Source organism: Myxocyprinus asiaticus, chromosome 26, assembly GCF_019703515.2.
Source record: "Myxocyprinus asiaticus isolate MX2 ecotype Aquarium Trade chromosome 26, UBuf_Myxa_2, whole genome shotgun sequence".
NCBI classification, from domain to species: Eukaryota; Metazoa; Chordata; class Actinopteri; order Cypriniformes; family Catostomidae; genus Myxocyprinus; species Myxocyprinus asiaticus.
This window is the reverse complement of record NC_059369.1, coordinates 5,387,752-5,413,107: the sequence shown is the minus strand read 5'-3', so window position 1 is coordinate 5,413,107 and position 25,356 is coordinate 5,387,752. Positions and strand designations below refer to the sequence as shown.

General features: G+C 38.9%; 1 protein-coding gene across 11 annotated transcripts in view; it reads right to left on the bottom strand.

Annotated features, from left to right (window-relative positions):
• The window catches only part of LOC127417332 (homeodomain-interacting protein kinase 3-like), a 150,613-nt gene that overhangs the window by 103,513 nt on the left and 21,744 nt on the right, over nt 1-25,356 (bottom strand). The window contains exon 1 of one of the 11 annotated variants that reach the window (XM_051657290.1): nt 15,777-16,033. The exons of 9 other annotated variants lie outside the window; for them this stretch is intronic. In XM_051657290.1, the coding sequence (XP_051513250.1) occupies nt 15,777-15,813 (37 nt within the window). In that variant the 5' untranslated portion in view covers nt 15,814-16,033. Of the gene's footprint in view, nt 1-8,322; nt 8,327-15,776; nt 16,034-25,356 lie in introns of those variants that run through there. One more of the 11 variants, XM_051657293.1, reaches the window with a different exon arrangement.

The window sequence follows — 25,356 nt, the reverse complement described above, 5'->3', positions numbered from 1 at the left end:
TTGGTGTAAAATGTTCTTTAGAGTGCTTTCCCATTTCTGAAATATTTGAAAGACTGATAACATGGGACTGAAAAATATTATTTAACAGGAGTGTCTATTTGCACCCCGGTGTAAATAGCATCTGCCACAAAGTGCAGCTATTTGCACCCCAATAGTCTGGTGAAACCACAGAAATATACCACAAACTAGACAATAGATGTCGCTGCAGTGGCATGGGGTGTAAAGACGGTGTGTGAATGTGTACTGTTGTCCTAGTGACTGCGGTTCGAATCCGTGTTTTGTCCCATATTTCCTTTAATACTACTTAAAATAATAGATAAAAATGAATATAAATGTTGATTTAATCGCAGTGATTTGGTCACGGTAAATGTCAGGAAGTGCAGAGAAAGGTTTGATCTGGAGGCAGGGTCTGTCGAACGCACTCGTTCCCGTGTGAAACCATGGTTACTGTAGTAAAACCAAGGTTAGGTTTAGGGGTAGATGTTAATGTAGTGTGTCTGTGGAACTCTGAATAAACACAATAAACACACTGCAGTGATGCCCATACTGTATGTTAGCATTTATATATGGGTGCAAACAATATCTGCTACTATTTGCACTAGGGTGTAAATAGCATATACCATTATTTGCACCAGGGTGAAAATAGCATCTGCCTTATTAAACTTACAGTCTCCATTTGTGGTGTTAATGATTAATCAATGATTGATTAATTGTGGTTAATAGATTCATCATTTAGACTATGCTTATTGACTATTCATTTATAAATTTCAGCACAAATGTTTTCAGTGATCATTTGAGCATAAGGGGAGAACACTTCAAGCATCCGTAAAACAAATCATTTTACATTCCACACAACAAGGTTTTTATTTCAGAAAAAGTTGTAATATTTTCTATTGACATTAACTGCACATTATTTGGAGTCTTCCACATTCATTTTGCTGTATCAACATTTAGTATTAAAGTGTTATTCCCCAATACTCTCCTTCTGTGTTTAACGGAAGAAAGTCAGCCATACGGGTTTGGAAGAATGTGAGGGAGGTGTGAATGATGACAGAATTTTCATATTTAAATGTAATATTTATTTAATTGATTAACTCATCAATAATATAACTTATCACTGACTTAAAAATTCCTGAAAATTGACACTATTCTCCATCCATTACTAATGTCTATACCATCAGGCTGACTTCATCCTTGAACTTTGCCCATATGCTACAGTGGTGAACATCAGACTTCAGTAGCAAATGACAGGCAGAGATAATTATATACTGCAGCAGAAGGTGAACTTCCTCTCGCCAACACCCATCAACCCTCCTTTCATTAATACCGAAAAGGGAAACAACCGACGGCTCACAGGTTCACATGACCTTTTCATATCAGTTTCCTTGAATCGACTCACAGGTCTCTAGGCAATGGCTGTTTCAAAGTGAGCATTACAGAGTGAGGGTAAAGTTAGAGACACTAGAGTCACAGTGCATCTAGTTTCTCAATACAATGTCCAATCAAGGAAGGTATTCAGAAATTAAAAGAAATAGTTCACCCAAAAAATTTAAAAAATAGTCTTCAAAAAAAAAAAAAATCACAGTTTGTAGAAAGAAAGTCATTCATTCAAGTTTGTAATGACATGAGGGTCAGTAAATAATTATTACAACAGTATTGTCTTAGCACACCGCTAATAAGTAAATCTCTATGAAAATGTTATGGGTATTGCCCACATTTGCTTCCTGTTGATGCAAAAATGTATGAAGTTACTTATCTGAGTCAAAAGTAATGATACTACACAATTAAGATTATTTATATAGATTTCATTATCGTGGCAGATGAATAAAGTGTTGATTAGAAAATACAATTGGCTTAAGAACTCATTCGTCAATGTGTCCAGTTCTCACAGTACGCGTTTTTGCGTTCCGTCTGCGCTATTTTTAATTGTCACTCTATGAACATGTGCGTGCCTCAGACGGACACATTTGGAGCATCTCAGTGGTATTCAGCAGGGTTGGCCAATAAAATGCTATCGATATTTATCAGGAAAAAAAAATCAATTTTCTATATCGATGATAAACATTTGAGTAATTTTTGATATTTAGCCTATGTTCTATGTGTCGCTAAAAAAAAAATCAAGCAGTTTGGCAAAGTTATACACACAAATATCTAACTGAATCACAGTCATGAAATTAGCCTCTTAGGAAGTATTAGCAGGCTAGCGGCTAGCAGCCCTGCTGTCATTGAAACCAATGAGGCTCAGTAGCCGCTAGCTATCCAGCTAATAGGATATTGTTGTGTACTGAACAAGACAGCACCGACAATGTACTTTTACGGTAAACTATTGTTAAAATTACGGTTTAAAACAATAAATTGGTAATTTCCAGAAGTTTCAGAGTGACCTATCACATTTCATTATAGTTTATGGGAATAATTGTGATTCTTCTTATTTTTAATATCAGTTATTTACAATGGGGTATTCAGTGTTTTATTGTATATAGTTTAGTTAATGTTTATTACATTATTTTAGTGTCACATGTATTACCTTGATGGTGTTTTGTGTCTGTGTAAGTAACACTTTGCACTGTATTTATTATTGCTCCTGGAAAGGTCACTCTGGATGAACTTTAAGTCATCATGTGGCCTTTTGTAGTTACTACTAGGGGTGTAACAATATATTGTGTATCGCAATGTATACGGTTCAAAATATAGAATTTTTTTGTGGAGGTATTTTATTTTATTTTTTGTATGTTCTCTCCTATACGCATGACACACAACGTCCTATGCCTACGTCACACAGTGATGTAAATGGAGTCGCTTCATAGCACACTAGCAGCTGCTGCCAGAAAGGTGTTGAATAATGAGTGTGGCTGAAACTGACGTGGAAATAGAGGATGCCCCATCCTCTTTTAAGTCGGATGTATGGCAACAATTTGGTTTTCTTGTTACATGACTGCCCAACCAAAAGATTACAGATAAAACAAGAACTGTATGTAAATACTGTAAAAGAACTATAAAGTATACATCTTCCAATACGTCCAATATGATGCTGCATGTGCAATGTCACCACAACGACAAACTCCATGAACAGCATATGACAGAGAGTGATCAAAGGCCAGACATCTTTGCAAAGTAGTTTTACAGCCCCGTTGTGGAATTCATGTGCAAGAGCGTAAGAAATAACCAGATGCATAGGCGTTTTTATGGCAAAGGACGAGGCCATTTTCTGTGGTCGGCAATGACGGATTCAGCCTAATTTGTTTCAAGACTATTTGTTTATGTTTTGCCTTTTAAAGTTTAGTTTAATTGTTACTTTAGTAGTTCTATTAAGAAATTTAGGGTGTAAATTTCCTAATTCTAATTTCATGCTAAAGCTAGTTTATTTTCAGTGACAGCCCAATTCTATTTGTAATTTCCAGAGAAGGAAATTTTAACTTTGACTACTGTTAGTGTTAATTTATCCAAAAGAAGCTGTTTGAAGATTGTTTATTTTTACATATTAAGATAATTTAGATATGTCTGGCATTTATATTAGGGCCAAGCTGTCATTACTTAATATTCCCGTTACTGCAGTTTTGATTGCAAAATGTGCAAATAAGAAAACATGTTGTTTGTTGAACATTGTTGATGTTTCAGGAAATAAATGTATTTTTTTCATTTCAGTATTCTTTTTTTAAATTTTTTTTTTAATTTAAAGTATCGAACCTTGAACTGTGAACCCCGTATCGTCAACCGTACCGAATCGTGAGCTTAGTGTATCGTTACACCCCTAGATACTACAGTGATTAACAATACATTTTGAAGTGAAAAGCAGACTTTTATAGTTCCAGAAGGTTAGTATATCAAGTTTATATCATTTAAACTTTTTAGTGTACCTTAAAATATGCATGCATCAAAATTATATCCCATAAAGTCTAAAAATTATGGTCACTGTATTTTACCATAAAATTTAACAGATTTCTTTTTACAGTGCAGACCTAGTATATACAATGGTACATTTACCTTTTTTGAGGTTTACATTAGTCAAATGCGCATTAAGGTGATGAAAACAGTTTATTTGCAAAATGCTAATGTTTGTTGACCATTTGTGCTTGTGTTATGGGTGTGCAATAGCGTGATGTGACTGGCCCAATGAAAGGTCAGACCTTGGCACACAATTCTTCGAACATAGCCCTTAACATCCAGAAGTGTTCAACCCACAGTTGGTCGTTAAAGTGGGTCCTCACAATCCGCCAGAACAGTAATTTAAGCTCTTATTATATGAGATATTACACTCTTTCTGCAGCGTCTTCATGGCAGCATTTAATAACACGATGTACAATTGCTTAAATACCACAACTGCAGCTGTCTTCGAAGCAAGGCGGGCTCCCTCAAGTTAATGCGCATGATGTTGTGAGTGGAAATGTGTTTTTTTAAAACACATTTTTATGCACATTTTTTTAGAAATGCACTTAAAAATGCGAAACATTTGGATGGAAACCCAGCTACAAACGGTCAAGTAAGTCACATCTCAACCACAAAAAAATTATCAAATAAATAATGACAGAACTGTCCCAAATCCAAACAGAAACAGTCTCTTATCTCACTACATCTGATGTCAAATAATGTGCCTCAGATGACTTGTTCTGTTTTCCTTATGCAACTTTTTATATAAAGCAGATAGAAGTCACTCCTGGACAAAAACTCCCTCAATGGCATTCAATACTGACTGAATACCGACTAATACGCAGTATCCTTTCTCATTTTGTTAGTCTGAACCAGACTTAAATAAATATACATTTTGTAGCCTTCTTGTACTAAACACTAACGTGTTTGTAACAAGGTTAAGGTTGGGAAAGGAGGAGTCAGGAACTGGCTGAACAGTCAAAATACTAAGAACTTAAACAAAAGACACAAAGAACACAAACGCACACATGGCACCAGCATGCTAAACTGCCGCATTACACTGCATTTATACCTCTCCTCAGCTGATTTGCCCAATTGGGGTCCGGGTGTGCGTATTCACAGCCCGGCCCTCCTCGGGGGTGCGTTGCCTTTCTGGCTGTGCCTGCCGGCAGGCATTTCCCCGCCTCTCTAGGGCTGGGGAGGGGGACGAGGGGAGGGAAAAACAAAAAAGAGGAGAGGGAAAGGTTAAGGCGACAGTGAGAGAGAAAATAAACTTGCTCGCCGGTTTCCCAGACATGCCGTCGCCTGGTCCTCGATCACTCCTCCACCCTCTGGCGGACGACAGCCACTCCTACCCAGGTGGACCGGAGCCAGCTCTCCGACCCCTGGTGGATGAAACGCCCCTCCGCATTTTGGCGGCCAGTAGGGGGGAACTCCGCCCCTCGCGGATGGCGGCCATTCCTCCGCCCCTCACGGCTGCTCCTTTGGGTGGATGGCAGTGGCGAGGACTCCACGACAGTGCATCCCTCCTTCTTCCCAGGCTTCGGCACCAATTTAACAAGGTTAAGGTTGGGAAAGGAGGAGGCGGGAACCGACTGAACAGTCAAAATAATATTTAATAAGAACTTTATCAAAAAGACACACAGAACACAAATGCACATATGGCAGCTGCATGTGGCTCTCTCTCTCCCGAACTGCCGCGTTCCACTGCATTTATCCCTCTCCTCGGCTGATTAGCCCAATTAGCCCTCCTCCTAGTCACAGTGTTAAATTGACAGCCCAACTTTAAAAAGAAAGCAGTGTGTTCAATAGCACATTAGATTTTGATTCATAATCAAAATGAAACTTGAGTGGTATTGGTAACAACTACTGAGATTTTGTTATTGTTACATCCCTAACTCTAAACATAGCCATTCCCTCTAAATAGGCTACAGTATAATGAAGCATAAAGGCCAAACATGACAATTTTCAAATTTGTATATGGACTTTTGCCTTGAATTGCACAGAATAGATCAGAGGTGGAAGGAAACAGGGGAATGGATCGAAACTGGATTTGAACTCAGGTTGCCGGCACACAAACGCCACTGTGCAATATACCCAAGAATGTGTACATCCTACTAGGCCACATCTCAGATGAAACCAAACAATGTTTTTGTCTCTTTGATTCAGTTTAAGAGGCAGCTGCAGAGGGCATTGTATTTGACAAGTAGCTTGATGTTCCTCATATAAGAACGCATCTGCCTTTATTTAGCTACATCAGATTGTTACATCATGATGGCGCCGCGGATGGCCGCCGCGGTGTGGTGCAATTGTTTTGTTGTTTTTGTTTGTTTGTCCTGTGTTTAGTAATCTTTTTCCAGTCAGTTTTTACCATAGACGAACTGCTAAACATTCGACAGCATATACCATTCAATCTTTTCCCAGATTTTGAATATTCAGACGTTTTGTTTGACATTTTAGTCGGAGGCGTGGGCACATGATGAAAACGCGCAATGAGACGCAGGTGAGGGAGACGAGCAGGCATGCTGGCCAAGCTCCATCGGCGGGGCTTTCGAATAACGCTGCCAAGCATTCATCTTGCGAATCTCTGCTCTCTTCCCAACAAAACGGATAAACTAGATCTCCTCACCTGCACAAACAAGCACTTTTCAACCTCTGCTGCCTTGTGCTTCACAGACACCTGGCTGAGTGAAGCCATTCCGGACAGCGCGTTACATATGACGGGCTTTCAGCTGTTCAGAGTGGATCGCATCGCGGAGTTAACGGGGAAAACGAGAGGCGGTGGAACGTGCTTTTACATCAATGAAAGTTGGTGTACAGATGTAACAACGTTAAAGAATATGTGCTGTCCTAATTTGGAAGCACTCTTTATTAACTGTAAGCCTTTCTACTTGCCGCGGGAGTTTTCTTAGTTTATTCTTGTGAGTGTGTATATCGCGCCAAACGCGTGTTTGAATTCCGCGCTGCAACAGCTGGCTGATCAAATCACAGACACAGAACAACAATACCCGGACTCCGTTATTATTATTCTTGGGAATTTTAACAAAGCAAACCTCACACGTGAACTGCCCAAATACAAACAGCACATTACATGCCCAACCAGAGATAGAAATATACTGGATCACTGCTACACAACAATAAAGGATGCATATCGCTCTGTTCCTAGAGCAGCTTTGGGACTATCTGATCACTGTCTGGTTCATCTTCTTCCAACCTACAGACAGAATTTAAAATCTGCTAAGCCTGTAATAAGGACTGTAAAAATGGACCAATGAAACAGAGCTGGAACTACAAGCCTACTTTGACTGCTCTGATTGGAGTGTTTTTGAGGCTGCAGCCACAGACCTGGATGAGCTCACAGATACTGTTACATCATATATCAGTTTCTGTGAGGATATGTGCATTCCTACTAGGACTTATTTAACATTTAACAATGACACACCATGGTTTACAGCGGAACTCAGGCAGCTTCATCAGGCCAAGGAGGATGCTTACAGAGTTGGGGATAAAGTCTTGTACAATCAGGCCAGGAACACATTGAATAAGGGAATCAGAGTGGCTAAAAGAAGATACTCTGAGAAGCTGAAAAACAAGTTTTCAGCTAACGACCCTGCATCAGTGTGGAGTGGCATGAAACAACTTACGAATTACAGGACTCCTACCCCCAACCCTGTGGTGGACCAACAATTGGCTGACGACCTGAATGTGTTCTACTGTAGATTTGAAAGGCCCAATCTCACACCCCACATCCACTGACCTTCACTTCACACAAACACCAACACCTCCTGCAACCCCCCTCCTCCCCCCTCCTGCTACTCAAACTGCACTTAAGATCTGTGAAGATGATGTGAGCCGCGGCTTTCAAAAAACAAAGGATAAGGAAAGCACAGGGCCCAGATGGTGTTTCACCTGCATGTCTTCGATCCTGTGCTAATCAGCTGGCCCCCATCTTCACACAGATCTTCAATAGATCACTGGAGCAGTGTGAAGTCCCATGCTGCTTCAAACATTCCACTATCATCCTCATCCCAAAGAAACCAAAAATCACAGGATGTCGCCCTGACATCTGTGGTCATGAAGTCATTTGAGAGACTGGTGTTGGCCCACCTGAAGGACATCACTGGACACTTTCTAGATCCCCTTCAATTTGCTTATCGATCAAACAGATCTGTGGATGATGCAGTCAACATGGGATTGCATCATATCCTGCAACATCTGGACAGACCAGGGACATATGCAAGGATCCTTTTTGTGGACTTCATCCCAACTATTCTCCGGACTAAATTACACCAACTCTCTGTTCCCACATCTATCTGTCAGTGGATTACCAGCTTTCTGACAGACGGGCAGCAGCTTGTGAGACAGGGGACATTCACTTCCAGCACCTGTACAATCAGCACTGGTGCCCCCCAGGGATGTGTGCTCTCCCCACTACTATTCTCCCTCTACAACAACGACTGCATCGCCAAGGACCCCTCTGTCAAGCTCCTGAAGTTTGCAGATGACACCACTGTTATCGGCCTCATCCGAGATGACGATGAGTCTGCATACAGAAAGGAGGTTAAACAGCTGGCTGTCTGGTGCAGTCAAAACAACCTTGAGCTGAACACGCTCAAAACGGTGGAGATGATTGTGGACTTTAGGAGGAACCCCCCAACACTGTCCCCCCTCACCATTCTAAACAGCACTGTGGCAGCAGTGGAGTCATTCAGGTTCCTGGGCACTACCATCTCACAGGACCTGAAGTGGGAGACCCACATTGACTCCATTGCAAAAAAGGCCCAGCAGAGGTTGTACTTCCTTCGCCAGTTGAGGAAATTCAACATGCCACAGGCGCTGCTGATACAGTTCTACTCAGCGGTCATTGAGTCTGTCCTCTGCACTTCAATAACTGTCTGGTTTGGTTCAGCTATGAAATCAGACATCAGAAGACTACAAAATGACAGTTCGGACTGCTGAGAGGATTACTGGTTGCCCCCTGCCCCCCCCCCTTCAAGAACTATACACTTCCAGAGTGAGGAAAAAGGCTGGAAAAATCAATCTGGACCGCACTCACCCTGCCCACTACCTTTTTGAACTGTTGCCTTCTGGCCGACGCTTCAGAGCTCTGAGCATCAGAACCGTCAGGCACAGGAACAGTTTTTTCCCCCAGGCTATCCATCTCATGAACAGTTAAAACTGCCCCTATGAGCAATAATTAATGTGCAATACACAGCGTAGTCTTTTTATATTATCCAACACATCCTACCTCTTCTGCCATTACATTCCCTTGCACTGTACAAAATCGATTTGTATTTAGATTTGCACTACGTATGTGTATGTGTATGTGTGTGTGTGTGTGTACGTATGTATATATATTCATATATGTGTTTATATGTGTATATGTATGTGTGTGTATATATGTTTACACATACATATATATATATATATATGTGTGTGTGTGTGTGTGTGTGTGTGTGTGTGTGTGTGTGTCTGTATGTATGTATATGTGTATGTATATATTGTCTATTGTGTATTCTATATATACTTTTTTCTTTTCAATATTTATCTATTTTTTATTCAATTTTAATTATTTTTTTAAAAGTCTTGTTGCTGTTTTTGTATTGTTGTGCCCTGGAAGCTCCTGTCACCAAGACAAATTACTTGTATGTGTAAGCATACTTGGCAATAAAGCTCATCCTGATTCTGATTCTGAATTGACCTAAAGTCCAACCCTCTTTAAACAGCAACCTAAAGTAATTTACTGGTGCGTGACCTCTGTTCTGACACTAGGTTGTATTAACGAGAAAAGTTAAAACAAACCAAAGGATAACACCAATCAGGAGCTGAAAAAGAAGTCCAGTAGCATGGCACCTCATGACTGACAATGCTAGCGAAAAAAAAAAAAAAAAAGGAGTGACAGAGTTCCAACTCTTTTGACCAATACATTTCCATGACTTATCCGGTAATCACGATATAAAAGGATTTTTTTTTTTTTTTAATCATACGCCAATAAAATAGTTTAGAGCAGAGCAAGACTCGAGAAATTCTGTATTCCCTATAGAAAACCCATTTTACTTCCGTAATATGAAATTTCCGAGTGAAACAGTAATATTCAGCAAGAATAAAATATTTTGGCAGGACTTTATTTTATCCATAGGGAATTAACTGGATGGTGAAGTGTGTTCTCTATATGAGAAAGAGATGGGTTAAAAATTAAGGAGGACCAAAAAGGAAAGTTGTTTCTTAAAGCTGAAGAGTGTTATTGTCATCATATGGAACTGCAAAAATAATTTTTTTTAAATACATTTCCCCAAACACTTTCCTGTCAGCCCTTGGTCGTTGAGCAGATAATCCCGCCCAAAACTCATACCGCTGACCAAAATGTTGCTATGTCCAGATGCTAAAACAAATAGCGCCTTTTCAGGGGAATCAACCTATGAACATTTAGGCTAACTCATAGTTGTCTCTAGGGCTGGGCAATATACAATAAATATTTTCACAATATTTTTATTTAAAAAAATTATAATCTTGCGATATCCGATTACATTGTCAACCCCTGCCACCACAGCCGAGGGATTGGTGAATATTTCTGCACGCACTTCACTTCCACCAGTCGATTTTGCTTTAAAAATTGAATTCATTTATTGAAACATGTAAAGCTTAAAGTCACACTGAAGTGCCTTGACAAGCAGGGTAGTGCAAAATTCAGAATTTCAGAATTGACTCCCTTTCAATTCATGAGTTGGAATTTGAACTGAATTGGCCACGCCCCACAGGAAGCTGAACTGGAATTTGAATTGGAACGATAGGAAGTGGAATTTACCGAATTGCAATTCAAAGAAATTCAAAACAGTCACTGTCAAAACAGTCAAAACACTCACTACTAGGACTTTAATTAGTCCAAGACACATTTTTTGACAAACAATTACGTTATTATCTTTTACCAAGTATGCCTGTTTTTCGCTAATGGGTAGAATTACACTTTTAAACTTTTTAGACATAACATTTCTAAATAATAATAATAATAATAATAATAATAATAATAAAGCTAAAATTAACAAAGCCATCAAAATAAATTTTGTTTTTTCTGTACAGCAGTAGAAAAGTGAAAAGTTGTTTGCAAAATACTTCATGAAAATTGATTTATTTATTTTTTTAAATAATTTATTATGGTATGTGTTTGTTTTTAAGTTGAATTAATGAACTTAATTTTAAGTAAATTAACCTAAGTCAACCTGCCATGACTTTAACATTTTAGTTGTACATATAAAATATTAATTTGACATATTTAACAATTACATATTAAAATTAAGTTAACTTTACAAATGTGTCTTAAACTGTCAACTTTATCCTATCCAACTGCTTCCTTTATTGACATGATTTTAAACTGTTCAATATTCTAAGCATCTCAACATTTCTATAAATATATATTTCATGGAAAGTGATGTACTTGCTGCCTTAAAGGTGCACTCAGTAATTCTAATCCAATACACTTTTTGTCAAATTCTGCAAATATCTCCTCACAGTCTGCTAGCTGTCCGTTCTGTGGGTGGGCTGAAAATAAATCTAGTATTTGTACACAGCCCTGGCTCTGTACATGGGACAAAAACAAAGTGGATCAGACCGATCCACACAACACTACTCCAGCCAATCAGCAACATGGGGTGGTTCTTGCACGTGCATAGGATGGGGGGTGGGGGAAGAGCGAGAGGGAAATTCATTAGAAGAGCGACAGCAAATCTGGCTGATGCGAACTTTCTAAACTCCAAGGAGGACAAATGGCTGAGAAACAGACAAAGATAAAAAGGTCAGGCGAATATAAACTAAAAAAGAAGGATTATGATAAGTCGAGGGCTAGGAGCCGCGTCAACATTGGCGAGGCTTTTCAGCGGTGGAGAGACCTCAGAGAGGTAAAAGGCTTGAAGATGGATGCAGAAGTTGCTCCTTTTCTTCTCGATAGGTGGGTAACATAAATTTCGCTATGTTTCACAGAACCCATATATGCTGTTGTTGTGATGTTAGATTTAGTAGCAGGAGAGTTGTGAGTGTCTGGAGCTGGTGTGCGTAAAACCGTCTCGTCTTCTCTGCAAGTTATCTTAGCAGCAGCAACTTACTGTAGCAAAAGTTTGCTAACCCACTACACAGCTAATGTTATTTACATTACTTGCTGTGTTGTTGTTCGCTCTAATCGTCTAATGGTATTTGTCCGCACAACGTTTGCAAAGGGTTTTATAGCCACAAAGATTTAAAAACATATGTTTGGTAGCACCCTCTTCGGTCACTGTGGTTTTGTATGTTACTGTAAAATCAAATTAAACAACTAACTCTCGCTAGTTCTAGTTGCTGTGTTTAATATGCTGTTTTTGTGCTTGCTTGTCTGTCGTTTATTAACACATTAGATTATTACTTTGCTTCACTTCAGCTATGAGAAAGAGACCTCCACTTCCACGCCTTATAAGCCCGGAGCGTCTAAACCATCTCCATCGCCCGTGTCAAGCATTGGCTCTCAGTCTTTGTCCGAAAGTTGAGGTCGTTCCCTTGGCAATGCGCGTGCATGAATTTGGGGGGCGGAGTTTCTAAAGGAGCACTGAAGGGAGGGGTGTGTTTGTTTTGGCAGTTGAGTTCGAATATCAACAGTTTCTCAGGAATCGCTGAGTGCACCTTTCATCCAATAATATCACATTTTTACTCATCACATGAACACTTATGAAAACTATTTCTTTATTTATTTTTTAATGGCATGCAAAGACCTCGATACTTTGTACATAAAACCTGACAAGGTTAACAATCAGCAAACTAGGGATGGGACGATATCTCGAATTTCAATATATTGCAAACCCAAAAAAATTACAAACCATTTTGAGGCATAACTCGATATTTTGAAATTTGCAACATTCTGTCCATGTGATCAGAAATGAAATGACCCGTCAAACATCATAATCTCTTTATCGCTTGATTTTACCACTACAGCGCTTTTTTTCTACACTGTTTACAGAGTTCACACAAGGTCCTTGAAGTGCTTAAAGTGCTTGAATTTAGCTACTTAAGTACTCTAATACCTGGAAAATCGCCTTGTTTTGATAAGAAAGTGCTTGAGAATCAAACTGATAGTTTCATCCGTGTAATGTGTGTCCATTGAAGATGAGGCAACTCCACTTTCATTGAATAAGGCTATGTTCAGACTGCAGGCAAATCGGATTTTTTCTCAAATCAGATCTTTTCAGGCCGACTGTCTGCACTATTAATTGCAAATGATCAAATCAGATTTTGCGTGTTCAGATATAACCAACCTATCTGCATGGGTTGCTTTGGTAACGACATAGGCGTACCCATGTGGCGATGCTTTCAAAACAGATGCGGTGAAAATGGAGGTGCATCATCTCGCTCCCCAAATAAGCGCCCTGTCCAGTCGCGGTGCAGAACTCCTCCGTCGCACAAGAAAAATTCAGCGACGGAGGAGACTGGTAAATATTGTGATGTTCCATGCTGCAGTCACCGATTTTTGACTTCATCATTGTGTGTCGTGTTAAGAGTGACGCAAAAGACCATTTGAAATCCAATTTGAGCAGCCAGAGCGTCCGGACTGAGACGCATCTGAAAAAATCAGATTTCAATCGCATTTGAAACCACCAACCGATATGGTTTGAATCAGATTCAGAAAAATCTGATTTCATGTGGTTTTTTGCTGTCCAGACTATCAAAAACTCATCTGGAGTCAATCTGGATATGCAAAAAAATTGGATTTTTAGTGGCAGTCTGAACAAATGGTAAATGGTCTGCACTTATATAGCGCTTTTTTAACCTTAGTGGTTCCAAAGCGCTTTATACTGTGACTCATTCACCCTTTCACGCACACACTCACACACCAATGATGGCAGAGCTGCCATGCAAGGTGCTAGCCTGCCATTGGGAGCAAATTAGGGTTCAGTGTCTTACCCAAGGACCAAGAACAAGGCCTAGTGTGCCTTAATATCCTCTCTGTTCTTTACGGTCAGATAAAAACTTACAAGAAATATTAATTTTAATCTCACACAGCATGGATGCGCTAAAGAAACCGAGAGATTCTTGTTGATGTTCACTGTGAAATGCATGTTGAAACTCTTAAAGTGACAGTACCTTTTTAGCGTTTCTTACACAAATAAAAGTAAACTCAATGTTTTCACTTGTAAATTGTACACATTATTTCAAACAGTGATAGCTCATATCATTATTATATATACCATGATATAATATTAATTAATAGAATGTAGAATTTTTGTATTTTTACGAAGTGTTTTATAAACCATTTTTTACAATGCGATTCTAATAATAATAGCAAACAAATTATTAAAAAATATACTATTCAATTTCACATACTTTTTTCAGGACAGGTTCTTTTCAGTTCTATTGCTTGTTCTGCAAACAATCAGTCTGAATGTAGCCCACATGAGCAACTCTTATTATTTAAACTTTGAGCATTTATATTGCGTATTAAAGAACTTTATTTTGATGAGATATTATCATGTGTATTTTGCTCAATCTTTTTTTTTTCAGAAAAAAAAAAAAAATCTGTAGTATTTTGTAATTTAAGTGTTATTATATCGAATCGAGATTATATCGAATTGTGAACCTCATATCGTATATTGAACGAATCGTGAGATAACCATATCGTCCCATCCCTACAACAAATTGATCATTTTATTAGAGAAACAAACTCATCCTGATATTACAAAACAAGTCACCTACCGTGACAACAAAATCAACAACAAAAATGTACATAAAACCATGCAATCAACCAAACAATGCAAACATATTATTCATGCCCAAGTGCATGCTGGCAAGAGGCTGAATGGGACTTGACCACACAAACTTTTTTTTTTTTTAAGTGTAGGCCAATTTAAACTTACTTAAATGCATTAATCCAACTCTCTGCTGTGCTTGATGGTTCAACTTAAAAATAATTTTAGTATGTGGTAATAAAAAAAATCTCCATTGAGATGCATTGCTTGCAATCTTTCATTGTTTTTTCAGCATTATTTACCTGATCTAAGAAATTTTTTTGCACCATAATATTTCTGGAAATACCCCATTTGTTATGCATGTGATAATCCTATAATGTTTCATGATACACTGAAAAATCAACCATGTTGATGAGTGCTGCTCGATTTGCTGTTTTGACTTATTTCCTACTGACACAGGAAGTGGGGGTGAGACATGTCGAATGATAGTATGTGTACAATAGTATGTAGTTTACAGCCACACAAACCCCTTCACCACGCGGTACCTGTGAAACTTGAGAAGTGATCTCAATACCGGCCAGCTTTTTGATAACCAAATTATCTAACTGTCAACACTACAACATAACCAGCCCACAAACGCACACAGTACTTAGCTTACAGTGAGGCGGGAGCCGTTGTGCCAATACAGATGAATGAGAAACAAGAGAGTAAAAACAATATATCCAAGTTTTTAATCACAATACAACAAACATAATGAATAAAGAACACTTACTCGAACTGTACATCCCAAGAAATCTCCGGCTGCACAAAAAATAAACTCCAGCTACTTACCCTCGCAACACAAACGCAAATTCTCAAATATTCCTCCTCCTTTTGGGGGAGGGGAGCAACATAATATACACCTACACCATGTCGTTTGCTAATTGCTGCGATCGTTCACGTGGTTGACAGGTGGCTGGAGGGAAAGGGTTGAAACTCATCTGGCTATTGGTCAAACTTATTGCCCAGCCGTATGCCATGACATACTTCAGCAGAGAGAAGAGAATTTGGGGGGGGGGGGGGTGACATCCTATCGCCCAGCCCAAGTTGTCTCTAGATTTTAGGCTGGGATAGGAGAAATGCAACACAAAAATACACACATCACACACATTTAAAAAGATTAAAGGGAAAGTTCAGCCAAAAATGAAAATTCTCTCATCATTTACTCACCCTCATGCAATCCCAGATGTATATGACTTTCCTTCATCTGTAGAACACAAATGAAGATTTTCAGAAGAATATTTCAGCTCTTTTGGTCCACACAATGCAAGTAAATGTGTGCCAAAATTTTGAAGCTCCAGAAATCACACAAGTCAGCATAAAAGTAATCCATAGACTACAGTGGTTAAATCAAGCAGTCTACAGAAGCGATTTGATAGGTGTGGGTGAGAAACAGATCAATTCCTTTTTACAATAAATTGTCCTTCCTGCTCAGTCAATCTCCACTTTAACATTCACTTTCACATTCTTCTTCTTCTGTTTTTGGTGAATCACAATCTTCATGCATACACCCCCTACTAGGCAGGGACAAGAATTACTAGCAAAAAGGACATAAATACTGATCTGTTTCTCACTCACACCTTTCATATCACTTCTGAAGAAATAGTTTAAAACACTGGAGTCATATGGACTTTTATGATGCCTTTATGTGCTTTTTGGAGCTTCAAAAGTTTGGCACCCATTCACTTGCATTGTATGGACCTACAGAGCTGAAATATTCTTCCAAAAATTGTGTTCAACAGAAGAAAGAAAGTCATACATACACTATATTGCCAAAAGTATTCGCTCATCTGCCTTTAGACGCATATGAACTTAAGTGACATCCCATTCTTAATCCATAGGGTTTAATATGACGTCGGCCCACCCTTTGCAGCTATAACAGCTTCAACTCTTCTGGGAAGGCTTTCCACAAGGTTTAGGAGTGTGCTTATGGGAATTTTTTACCATTCTTCCAGAAGCGCATTTGTGAGGTCAGACACTGATGTTGGACGAGAAGGCCTGGCTCGCAGTCTTCGCTCTAATTCATCCCAAAGGTGCTCTATTGGGTTGAGGTCAGGACTCTGTGCAGGCCAGTCAAGTTCTTCCACACCAAACTCGCTCATCCATGTCTTTATGGACCTTGCTTTGTGCACTGATGCGCAGTCATGTTGGAACAGGAAGGGGCCATCCCCAAACTGTTCCCACAAAGTTGGGAGCATGGAATTGTCCAAAATCTCTTGGTATGCTGAAGCATTCAGAGTTCCTTTCACTGGAACTAAGGGGCCAAGCCCAGCTCCTGAAAAACAACCCCACACATAATCCCCCCTCCACCAAACTTCACAGTTGGCACAATGCAGTCAGACAAGTACCGTTCTCCTGGCAACCGCCAAACCCAGACTCGTCCATCAGATTGCCAGATGGAGAAGCGTGATTCGTCACTCCAGAGAACGCGTCTCCACTGCTCTAGAGTCCAGTGGCGGCGTGCTTTACACCACTGCATCCGACGCTTTGCATTGCACATGGTGATGTATGGCTTGGATGCAGCTGCTCGGCCATGGAAACCCATTCCATGAAGCTCTCTACGCACTGTTCTGGAGCTAATCTGAAGGCCACATGAACTTTGGAGGTCTGTAGCGATTGACTCTGCAGAAAGTTGGCGACCTCTGCGCACTATGAGCCTCAGCATCCGCTGACCCCGCTCTGTCATTTTACGTGGCCTACCACTTCGTGGCTGAGTTGCTGTCATTCCCAATCGCTTCCACTTTGTTATAATACCACTGACAGTTGACTGTGGAATATTTAGTAGCTAGGAAATTTTACGACTGGACTTGTTGCACAGGTGGCATCCTATCACAGTACCATGCTGGAATTCACTGAGCTCCTGAGAGCGGCCCATTCTTTCACAAATGTTTGTAGAAGCAGTCTGCATGCCTAGGTGCTTCATTTTATACACCTGTGGCCATGGAAGTGATTGGAACACCTGAATTAAATTATTTGGATGGGTGAGCGAATACTTTTGGCAATATAGTGTATCTGGGATGGCATGAAGGTGAGTAAACGATGAGAGAATTTTCATTTTTGGGTGAACTATCCCTTTAAGTCAATTTTGATTTCATGTTGGCTTTAAGCATGGAAAACAAACATATAAAGCCTTTGACCTATTTTCACAGTGAAATGTTTTCTAAATTGACTTAAGTCTAGATTTGTCTGTCCAAATTCCCAAATGCACTGGCAAATTTACAGTGTTCTACATTTTTGAAGGGCTGCAGTGTGCCAACTACAAAGGTGCCCCGGGTCACAGTCTGATTATAGTGAGGCAGCCGTTCAGACCAGAGCTGTAAAGGCACACATCTCTTTTGAAACATGTTTCTGGGGCTTGTTCCTCCTTGAGAATTAAAACCACAAGGGAAAGGGAACAGGAAGTCAGATTCAACAAAGTTCCCTGTTCTCAAGGAAAAACGCAAATGCATGTCTGACAACAATCCACAATAGGAGTAAACAAATTCTTTGGAAAGCACAGAAGGTCAGGAGGCAATGGTCAGCGGTTTTGGCTGAGCGAAACAGCTAAAATAAATGATTCCTCAGTATTTTTCAGCATTTTGACAATATGAATATTGATATGTCTATTTTTAATCAGACAAAGATTTATTTCAACCAAACAGCCAAGTTGTTGCCAAGTAGATTCCAAATGTTTAATGCAAGAAGTGAAATACAGTAAAAAATTATTACAATTATTCAAAAGGCATGTTTTCCACACCATTTTTTCACTCAACACTAAGAATTAGGCTATATTTAATCATTGTAATTTATATGCGTGAAATTAATAACACATAGTAATAATAAACAGCAATATTTACCTGCATATATATATATATATATATATATATATATATATATATATATATATATATATATTTTTTTTTTTAAACAATTAAAAGCATGTAAAACGGCACACGAAGACAGTGAACTGTTTTGAACAGATTCACCGAATCCCAATTCGAAAGAACTGATTCACGGAAATGAATTCAACTTCAAACACTATCTTAATTTTTTACTCCTGATTTTTAAATCAGAGACGTTATAAAATTTCTGATTGAATGCTCTCATACTTAAAAATCTTGACAAAAAAAGCAGGCAAAAAAACTAGTCTGCTGCTTATGATCTTCAGGAAAATTAATGGCTAAATAAAAAGCGCAGTCAAATCTTTGAGAAATTGGTTTCTCAATTTTTGTTGGTTAATTTTTGAAAAATGTCATAAAATATTGATACATTGATTATAGATTTTCACGTTATTTTTTGATAGGTTTTTGTGGCATCGATATATTAACATTTATATACCGATATAGTAATATACATTAAGATTTTAATCATTCAAATATTTATAAATATATGTGGCAGGGCGGAGGGCGGGGCCTGGCCGTGATTCTGCACACCCGGCCCCTAATCAGGCTGATCAAGCCCGAGAGGGATAAAGGCGACCGGAGACGGCGGTTCGAGAGAGAGTGAGTTACGGCAGCTGCCCTGCATGTGTTTGTGTTTGTCTTTTTGTTTAAGTTAATCATTAAACTATTATTTATATTGTCAAGCCAGTTCTTGCGTCATCCTTTCCCTTTTACCTTGTTACACTGGTGCCGCAACCCAGGAAGGAGGAGGGATGCGCCGTAATAGGAGTCCTCGCCACTACCATCCACCCCAATGGAGCAGCCGCAGCCATCCACCGGGGGACAGAGGAGCCCGGCCGCCTGAGAGCGTTGGAACGGCCGCCGACCTCGAGGGGAGGAGGGTCTCCTAGCCGACCGCCAGGAGCAGTCAGGGCCGCTGCCATGGGCGGAGGAGACCCCTACCAGCCGCTAAAACACGGTGGGGTCAGAGGACCGCCGACCGCGAGCGGGGAGGGGCTCCTGGCCGACCAGAAGAACCGCTGCCAGGGGCGGGGGAGACCCCTTCCATCCACTGAAAATGCGGCGGGGCATTCCGTCCGCCAGGGGCCAGAGGACTGCCTCCGATCTGCCAGGGGAGGCGCGGCTGTCGTCCACTAGTGGGTGGAGGAGTGGCCGAGGACCAGGCTACGGCGTATCAGAGAACCGGCGAGTAAATACATTTTTGTCTCTCTCTCTCTCCACTCTCTCTCCCGCTGCCGCTCCGTGTTGGCCTTTCCCTCTCTTTTTAAATATTAGTATTGTGTTTTAGTTTGGTATCATCACCATTACGGTGTACAAGTACCGCGTTTTTTTTTTTTTGTTGTTGTTGTTGTTGTTTCCCTCCACTTGTCCCCTCCCAGATCCAGGAAGGCAGGGATGACCTGCGTTATTTTTTATCTAATTAATCGCACTAAATTAACATGTTAAATCGACAGCCCTAATATTAATATAACATGCCACATATACTGTACATCACAACAAAATATCTTCCGTTGTAATAATCTAAACTATCTACACTGGAAGAGCCTGTTTGTGGCATTGTTTGCCATGTCTGATGTCCATTTTTTAATTTTTTTATTATTGTCCTGTGGATATACAGTACTGATGTTTATTTAGCTATTTCTTTTATTTTTATTTATTCTTTATTTAAATGGTCAGTAATTGACTTATACTAAACAGTACTGATGTTTATTAAGCTATTTATTGTATTTTTTTTTATTCTTTATTTTCTCAGTGTTCATTTCTAGAATTTGTTGATAATGTATATTAATAATGTCAAATATTCTTTGGTACCTTTGCATAGTCATATCGGTGAAAAATTTGTGAAAAATCCACATAGAAAAGGTCTGTTTTCATTCCAGCTCAAAAATGAACTATATTGGCCACCATATCGGTAATCTGTGAATTTTCCCTCTCTAAAATCGGTATCAGTCTCAAAAATCCCATATCAGTCGGGCTCTAAATTCTACCATCACATGGAAGGCTATATACTGTCCTAACACCCACACAACTGAAATATTACTGATGCCATGACTTTACACACCCTTACCACCGGGAAACTTTGGAAATCCCTGGGAAAACCCTATGAATCATCTGGTTTCATGATCAAAGACAACAACATGGTATGAGTTACTAGGACTAAGAATTGAGAACCCGCTCTTATTCAGAAAGATTCATTTCCATTCTGTTAAAGATTCTTGAAAATCAGCATAATGGAAGTCTGTCCTAAAATACCCAAGACACAATTGAATGTGATCCAAAAGACTGGGTGCCACGAATGAATACAAAGATGATGATTAGACAACAACAAACATACAGCCTAAGTGTAGTCTGATTCGTTAATGACTCTTATGATCCAGTTCTTTTAATGGATCAGCCAAAAGTATCTGCCTCGAACTCATAAGTTTGCCTTTAGTTTATGAGTATTTAAGGCTTGTGAATCTTAAATCAGTGAACTTATTGGTTGCTCATATGACAGTCTGTAGTTGAAAATACAAATTGCCATTCCTGTTGACAACATTGCTAAACAATAAACAGCATGTCATGCTTAACAATGGTAACGAGGCACGTGTTTAACTCTGTTAAAGTGTGAGGAATTCTGTCTCAGGACTTTTAAATGCTGTTTGTGGCCAGGTCATGAAGTAAAGACTCTAAACTGAATCCGTAACCAGAGAAGTAAAGTTGAGCGGGCTGAATGACCAGCCAAACACAGCAGTCTCTATGTGAAAAGGATCAAGTTCACGAGACAGCTGCAGTGCAGCATGCAAGCGTGTTCACTTCAGGTAAACGAGACTGCAATGTAAAGCTACGGACGATTAAGATGAACATGCAGAAGAGGTGCAAAACAAACAGACTTGGTCATCAGTGTACAAGTGAAAAAATACAACTAATTAAAAGTGTGCAAGTAATGTGTTAAACGAGACAATACAAGCACAAAAAATACACTTCTAAAAGGTCATTTCTTGAAACAGGTGCCTTTTCTAATATGAAAAGTTGATTTTAAATACATTTCTACACATTTTTATCAAACAAAAAACATTTAAGCATTAATAAATTGCATTGTCTCATCTTAAACTAAGTTAATTGTATTTTTTTTAATGGGATCTAATCATGCCTTATATTAGGTGACAAGGCTGACAGTTTTAATTTGACATTAAAAGAATTTGAAGCTCCAAAAAGCACATAAAGGCAGCATAAAAGTAATCCATAAGACTCCAGTGGTTAAATCCGTGTTTTCTGAAGTGATACGAAAGGTGTTGGTGAGAAACAAATCAATATTTAAGTGTTTTTTTTTTTACTATAAATGATCCTCCTTACCCAGTAGGTGGAAATATGCACGAAGAATATGCATGAAAGAAAAGAAGACCTCGTGAGTGCTCATAGGTGGGCTGGTTGAAACTGGAGATTTACAGTAACAAAAAAAAAAGGACTTAAATATTGATCTATTTCAAAGGTTTTCAATTGGTGAGGCGCGCCTCCCCTGGGGGCGCCAGAGTGCCCCAGGTGAGGCGCAGCGCGGGGAAAAAAACAAAGGTTCACGTCTGTACACATCTGTCCTGTTAGCTTGCATGTTAAAGTGTGTGTTATGCATATGAGTGTTGCAAAATGGATCGCTTTGCAATGTCTACAATACAAAAGTCTACAGTAGAGGAGGCAGATTCCCTTCACCTCCACTTACTTATGTGAGTGTGGGTTTTCCACTTTGACCCTGCATAAAAGCAAATACCAATCAAGGCTGCAGGTGGAGGACGATTTACGTTTATTCCTTTCAAACCGTGCAGCCCCGCATCGATCACCTGTGTGCATCAAAAATTCGGACTCATTGTTCCCACTGATGTAGGGGCGATGAAAATTAAGAGGATTTTTCTTTTTTTTTTGCTTAACGTAGGCCTATATGGAAGTGATTTTTACGCATTTGACACTGTGACAAAACAGCGCTGTCCATCTTGCTGATGTTGTTTGATGTCTGATGTTGATGTTTTCAAAGTTGAATTGGCTTAAGTAGCCTAAAATCTCCAAAATAGCTCTTATTCAATTGAGATAACATTAGTTTCCAGTTTAGTTATTTGACCGTCGAGGGTTATCTGTTCAGTGATCAGAAAATAGAGCTGTCCATCGTGCTGATATCGTTCTATGTCTGATTTTGTTGGCTCTTTGGTTATAGGGCTGTTGAGAATACTTTTAGTTTTTTGACTGTGAAGGATTCTGTTCAGAAGGCTAATTTTAACAGTTTCCCAATTGCTTGAATGTGGTAACAATGTGTTGCAAATTATGTGTTCACAATATGTTTTAAAAAGACAAACGTGTTTGAAATGTTTTGAAAAAATATAACCTATTTCAAAATTAAACTGAATTTAAAATGGAATGTAATAAAAAAGTTTATCTTAATAAAAAATACAATATATATTGATGAAACTCATTTTGAGTGGAACATAGCCTAAAAGCAATACTAATAATAGTATTACTACTAGTAGTAGTACCAATAATAATAGCCTAATTAGTGGTTGTGGAGGTGTTGGGGGGACACGGCTGACTTCAAGTTCTCTAGGGGGAGGCTCACTTTCACCCAATTTGAAAACCCCTGATCTAATTCCTACCCACACCTATCATATCATTTCTGAAGACATTGATTTAACCACTGGAGACATATGGATTACTTTTATGATTCCTTTATGATTTTTAGAGCTTCAAGGTTTTGGTCACCATTCACTTGCATTGTATGGACCTACAGAGCTGAAATATTCTTCTAAAAATCTTTGTTTGTGTTCAACAGAAGAAAGTCATACACATCTTGGATGGCATAAGGGTGAATAAATGATGAAAGAATTTTCATTTTCGCGTGAACTATTCCTTTAAGCCCTATTAGGATTGGATTCGTTTTCCGGACATACAGCATGTATGTAAAGTAATTGTTACTGTGGACATCTGTACTGTTTACAGTCAATTTGCAGGGGATAAGCAACATTTGTAGAAATTGCTGAGATGGGCATGTCTTCGTCATTGACACGTTGTCATCATGTCCAAACAGCCCTTTGCATGGTACGTAGTCTAGTTTTAACACTGTTTAATCTAAACAGATCGATCACAGTATCTATTGTATATAGTATATTGATTACTTTTGCACTAATAATGTTATTAAATATTAGCATTATGGGTCATTTATGTTTTGGGAGATGCAAAGGCTAGTCTAGCTATTGCAGAATAAATCAAAAATGCCACAAGCCTTAATCCTCTAATAAGTGGTTTGCGTTTCCTTGGATGTTTTCATACTGCGTTGCAACACACAAGAAACTTTTAGGAGATTAGGTAATATTTACCCTTATATCAATTCCCACAGGATTAAAATAACTTTGTATACAGTATCTACGGTATATATATATATATATATATATATATATATACACACACACACTGTACATAAAACACAGGAATTTCAAAACAACAGTGTAAATGTAAAACTGAACAAAAGTAGACCGAAATGAAAGACATATTAAGTATTTAGAAATATTTTGATTTTTAAAACATTATTTTTCATTTCATTCATACGTTTTTAAAGCCTTTAAAGGAAATCATATATCTCTATTTTATTATTTGATTGTGCAAAACAACAGCATGTCACAACCGTCATGACAAGCAGTCAGAACTTCAGATCTGCTTCTGACAACATTTATAATCAGATTTCATTCTCTGAAGAAAATGTGAATGGTGCTTGCCTGTCGCCACCACAATTCTTCATGATTCTTAAATCCCAAGATCAATCTTTTACTCTATGCACAACTCTTTACTACAATAAAAGAAAATAGCTTGCATTGAATCCAAATTTTGCACAATGCGACTAAAATGTATCTATGTATAATGTAAATGGTTGTTACATGTTCAGATTTCACTCACCAGTAATTGTGTAGTATAGTGCTGAATTATTCAACAGCGAGATCCCTTCACTGTGTGTTGAGAGTAAAAGTTGTTCAGTGTAATGTGTGTCCAAAGATGAGATCCACGCGACACATTTGTCATTGAACAATGTCTCTTTTAATACCCTTCCTGTTTTTTACAATCAACTGTTGATTTAAAAACAACAACAAAAAATATAGCTGCAAGCAGCAATAACAGGCCCAAGCACCATGGGTCCATTTCCACCCGGTGGCTTTCAGAAAACAATGCATTTTGTCAAGGAAAGCAAGACGAGTGCCTCAAAAACACATGAATATATAAAGAAAAGAATAATGACATTTAATGTGTTGCCATGCCAACATGATTCATGTAACCCTTACATGTTTCTCGACATTATTATTAACAATTTTGAAGTGATTTGGGTAAGAGGACTATTTTATAGCATGTTGTAAGTGCCACACTTCCTGCTGTCAGGTGGTGGCACTATGACAGTAAACCACAATAGCCACATTCATCTGATCAGCACCCCACTACCAAACATACAGCTAAATTTTGATCTAAATCACACAATGAACACAGAAGATATGTGAAACTTCCTGTTTCCCATTTTTTGCCATTCATTTATTGCCTCGCCATGGCAACACCGTTCAATTTATCAATCCGTTCGCAATAAAGCATCTTCAATGTATTGGCACAATGTTGCCTAAACTTGGTGACTGTCACATGAATCCTCTAGGAGGAGTATTTAAAAGTTCAGAGCCTCCAATTTTCAAAAAATCCAAAATGGCTTACTTCCTGTTGGGTGGAGCTAATGACTGTAATAATGCAAGTTGTCTGGCTTGATGAGAACTATATAAACTCAGCAAAAAAAGAAACATCCCTTTTTCAGGGCACTGCATTTTAAAGATAATTTTGTAAAAATCCAAATAACTTTACAGATCTTAATTGTGAAGGGTTTA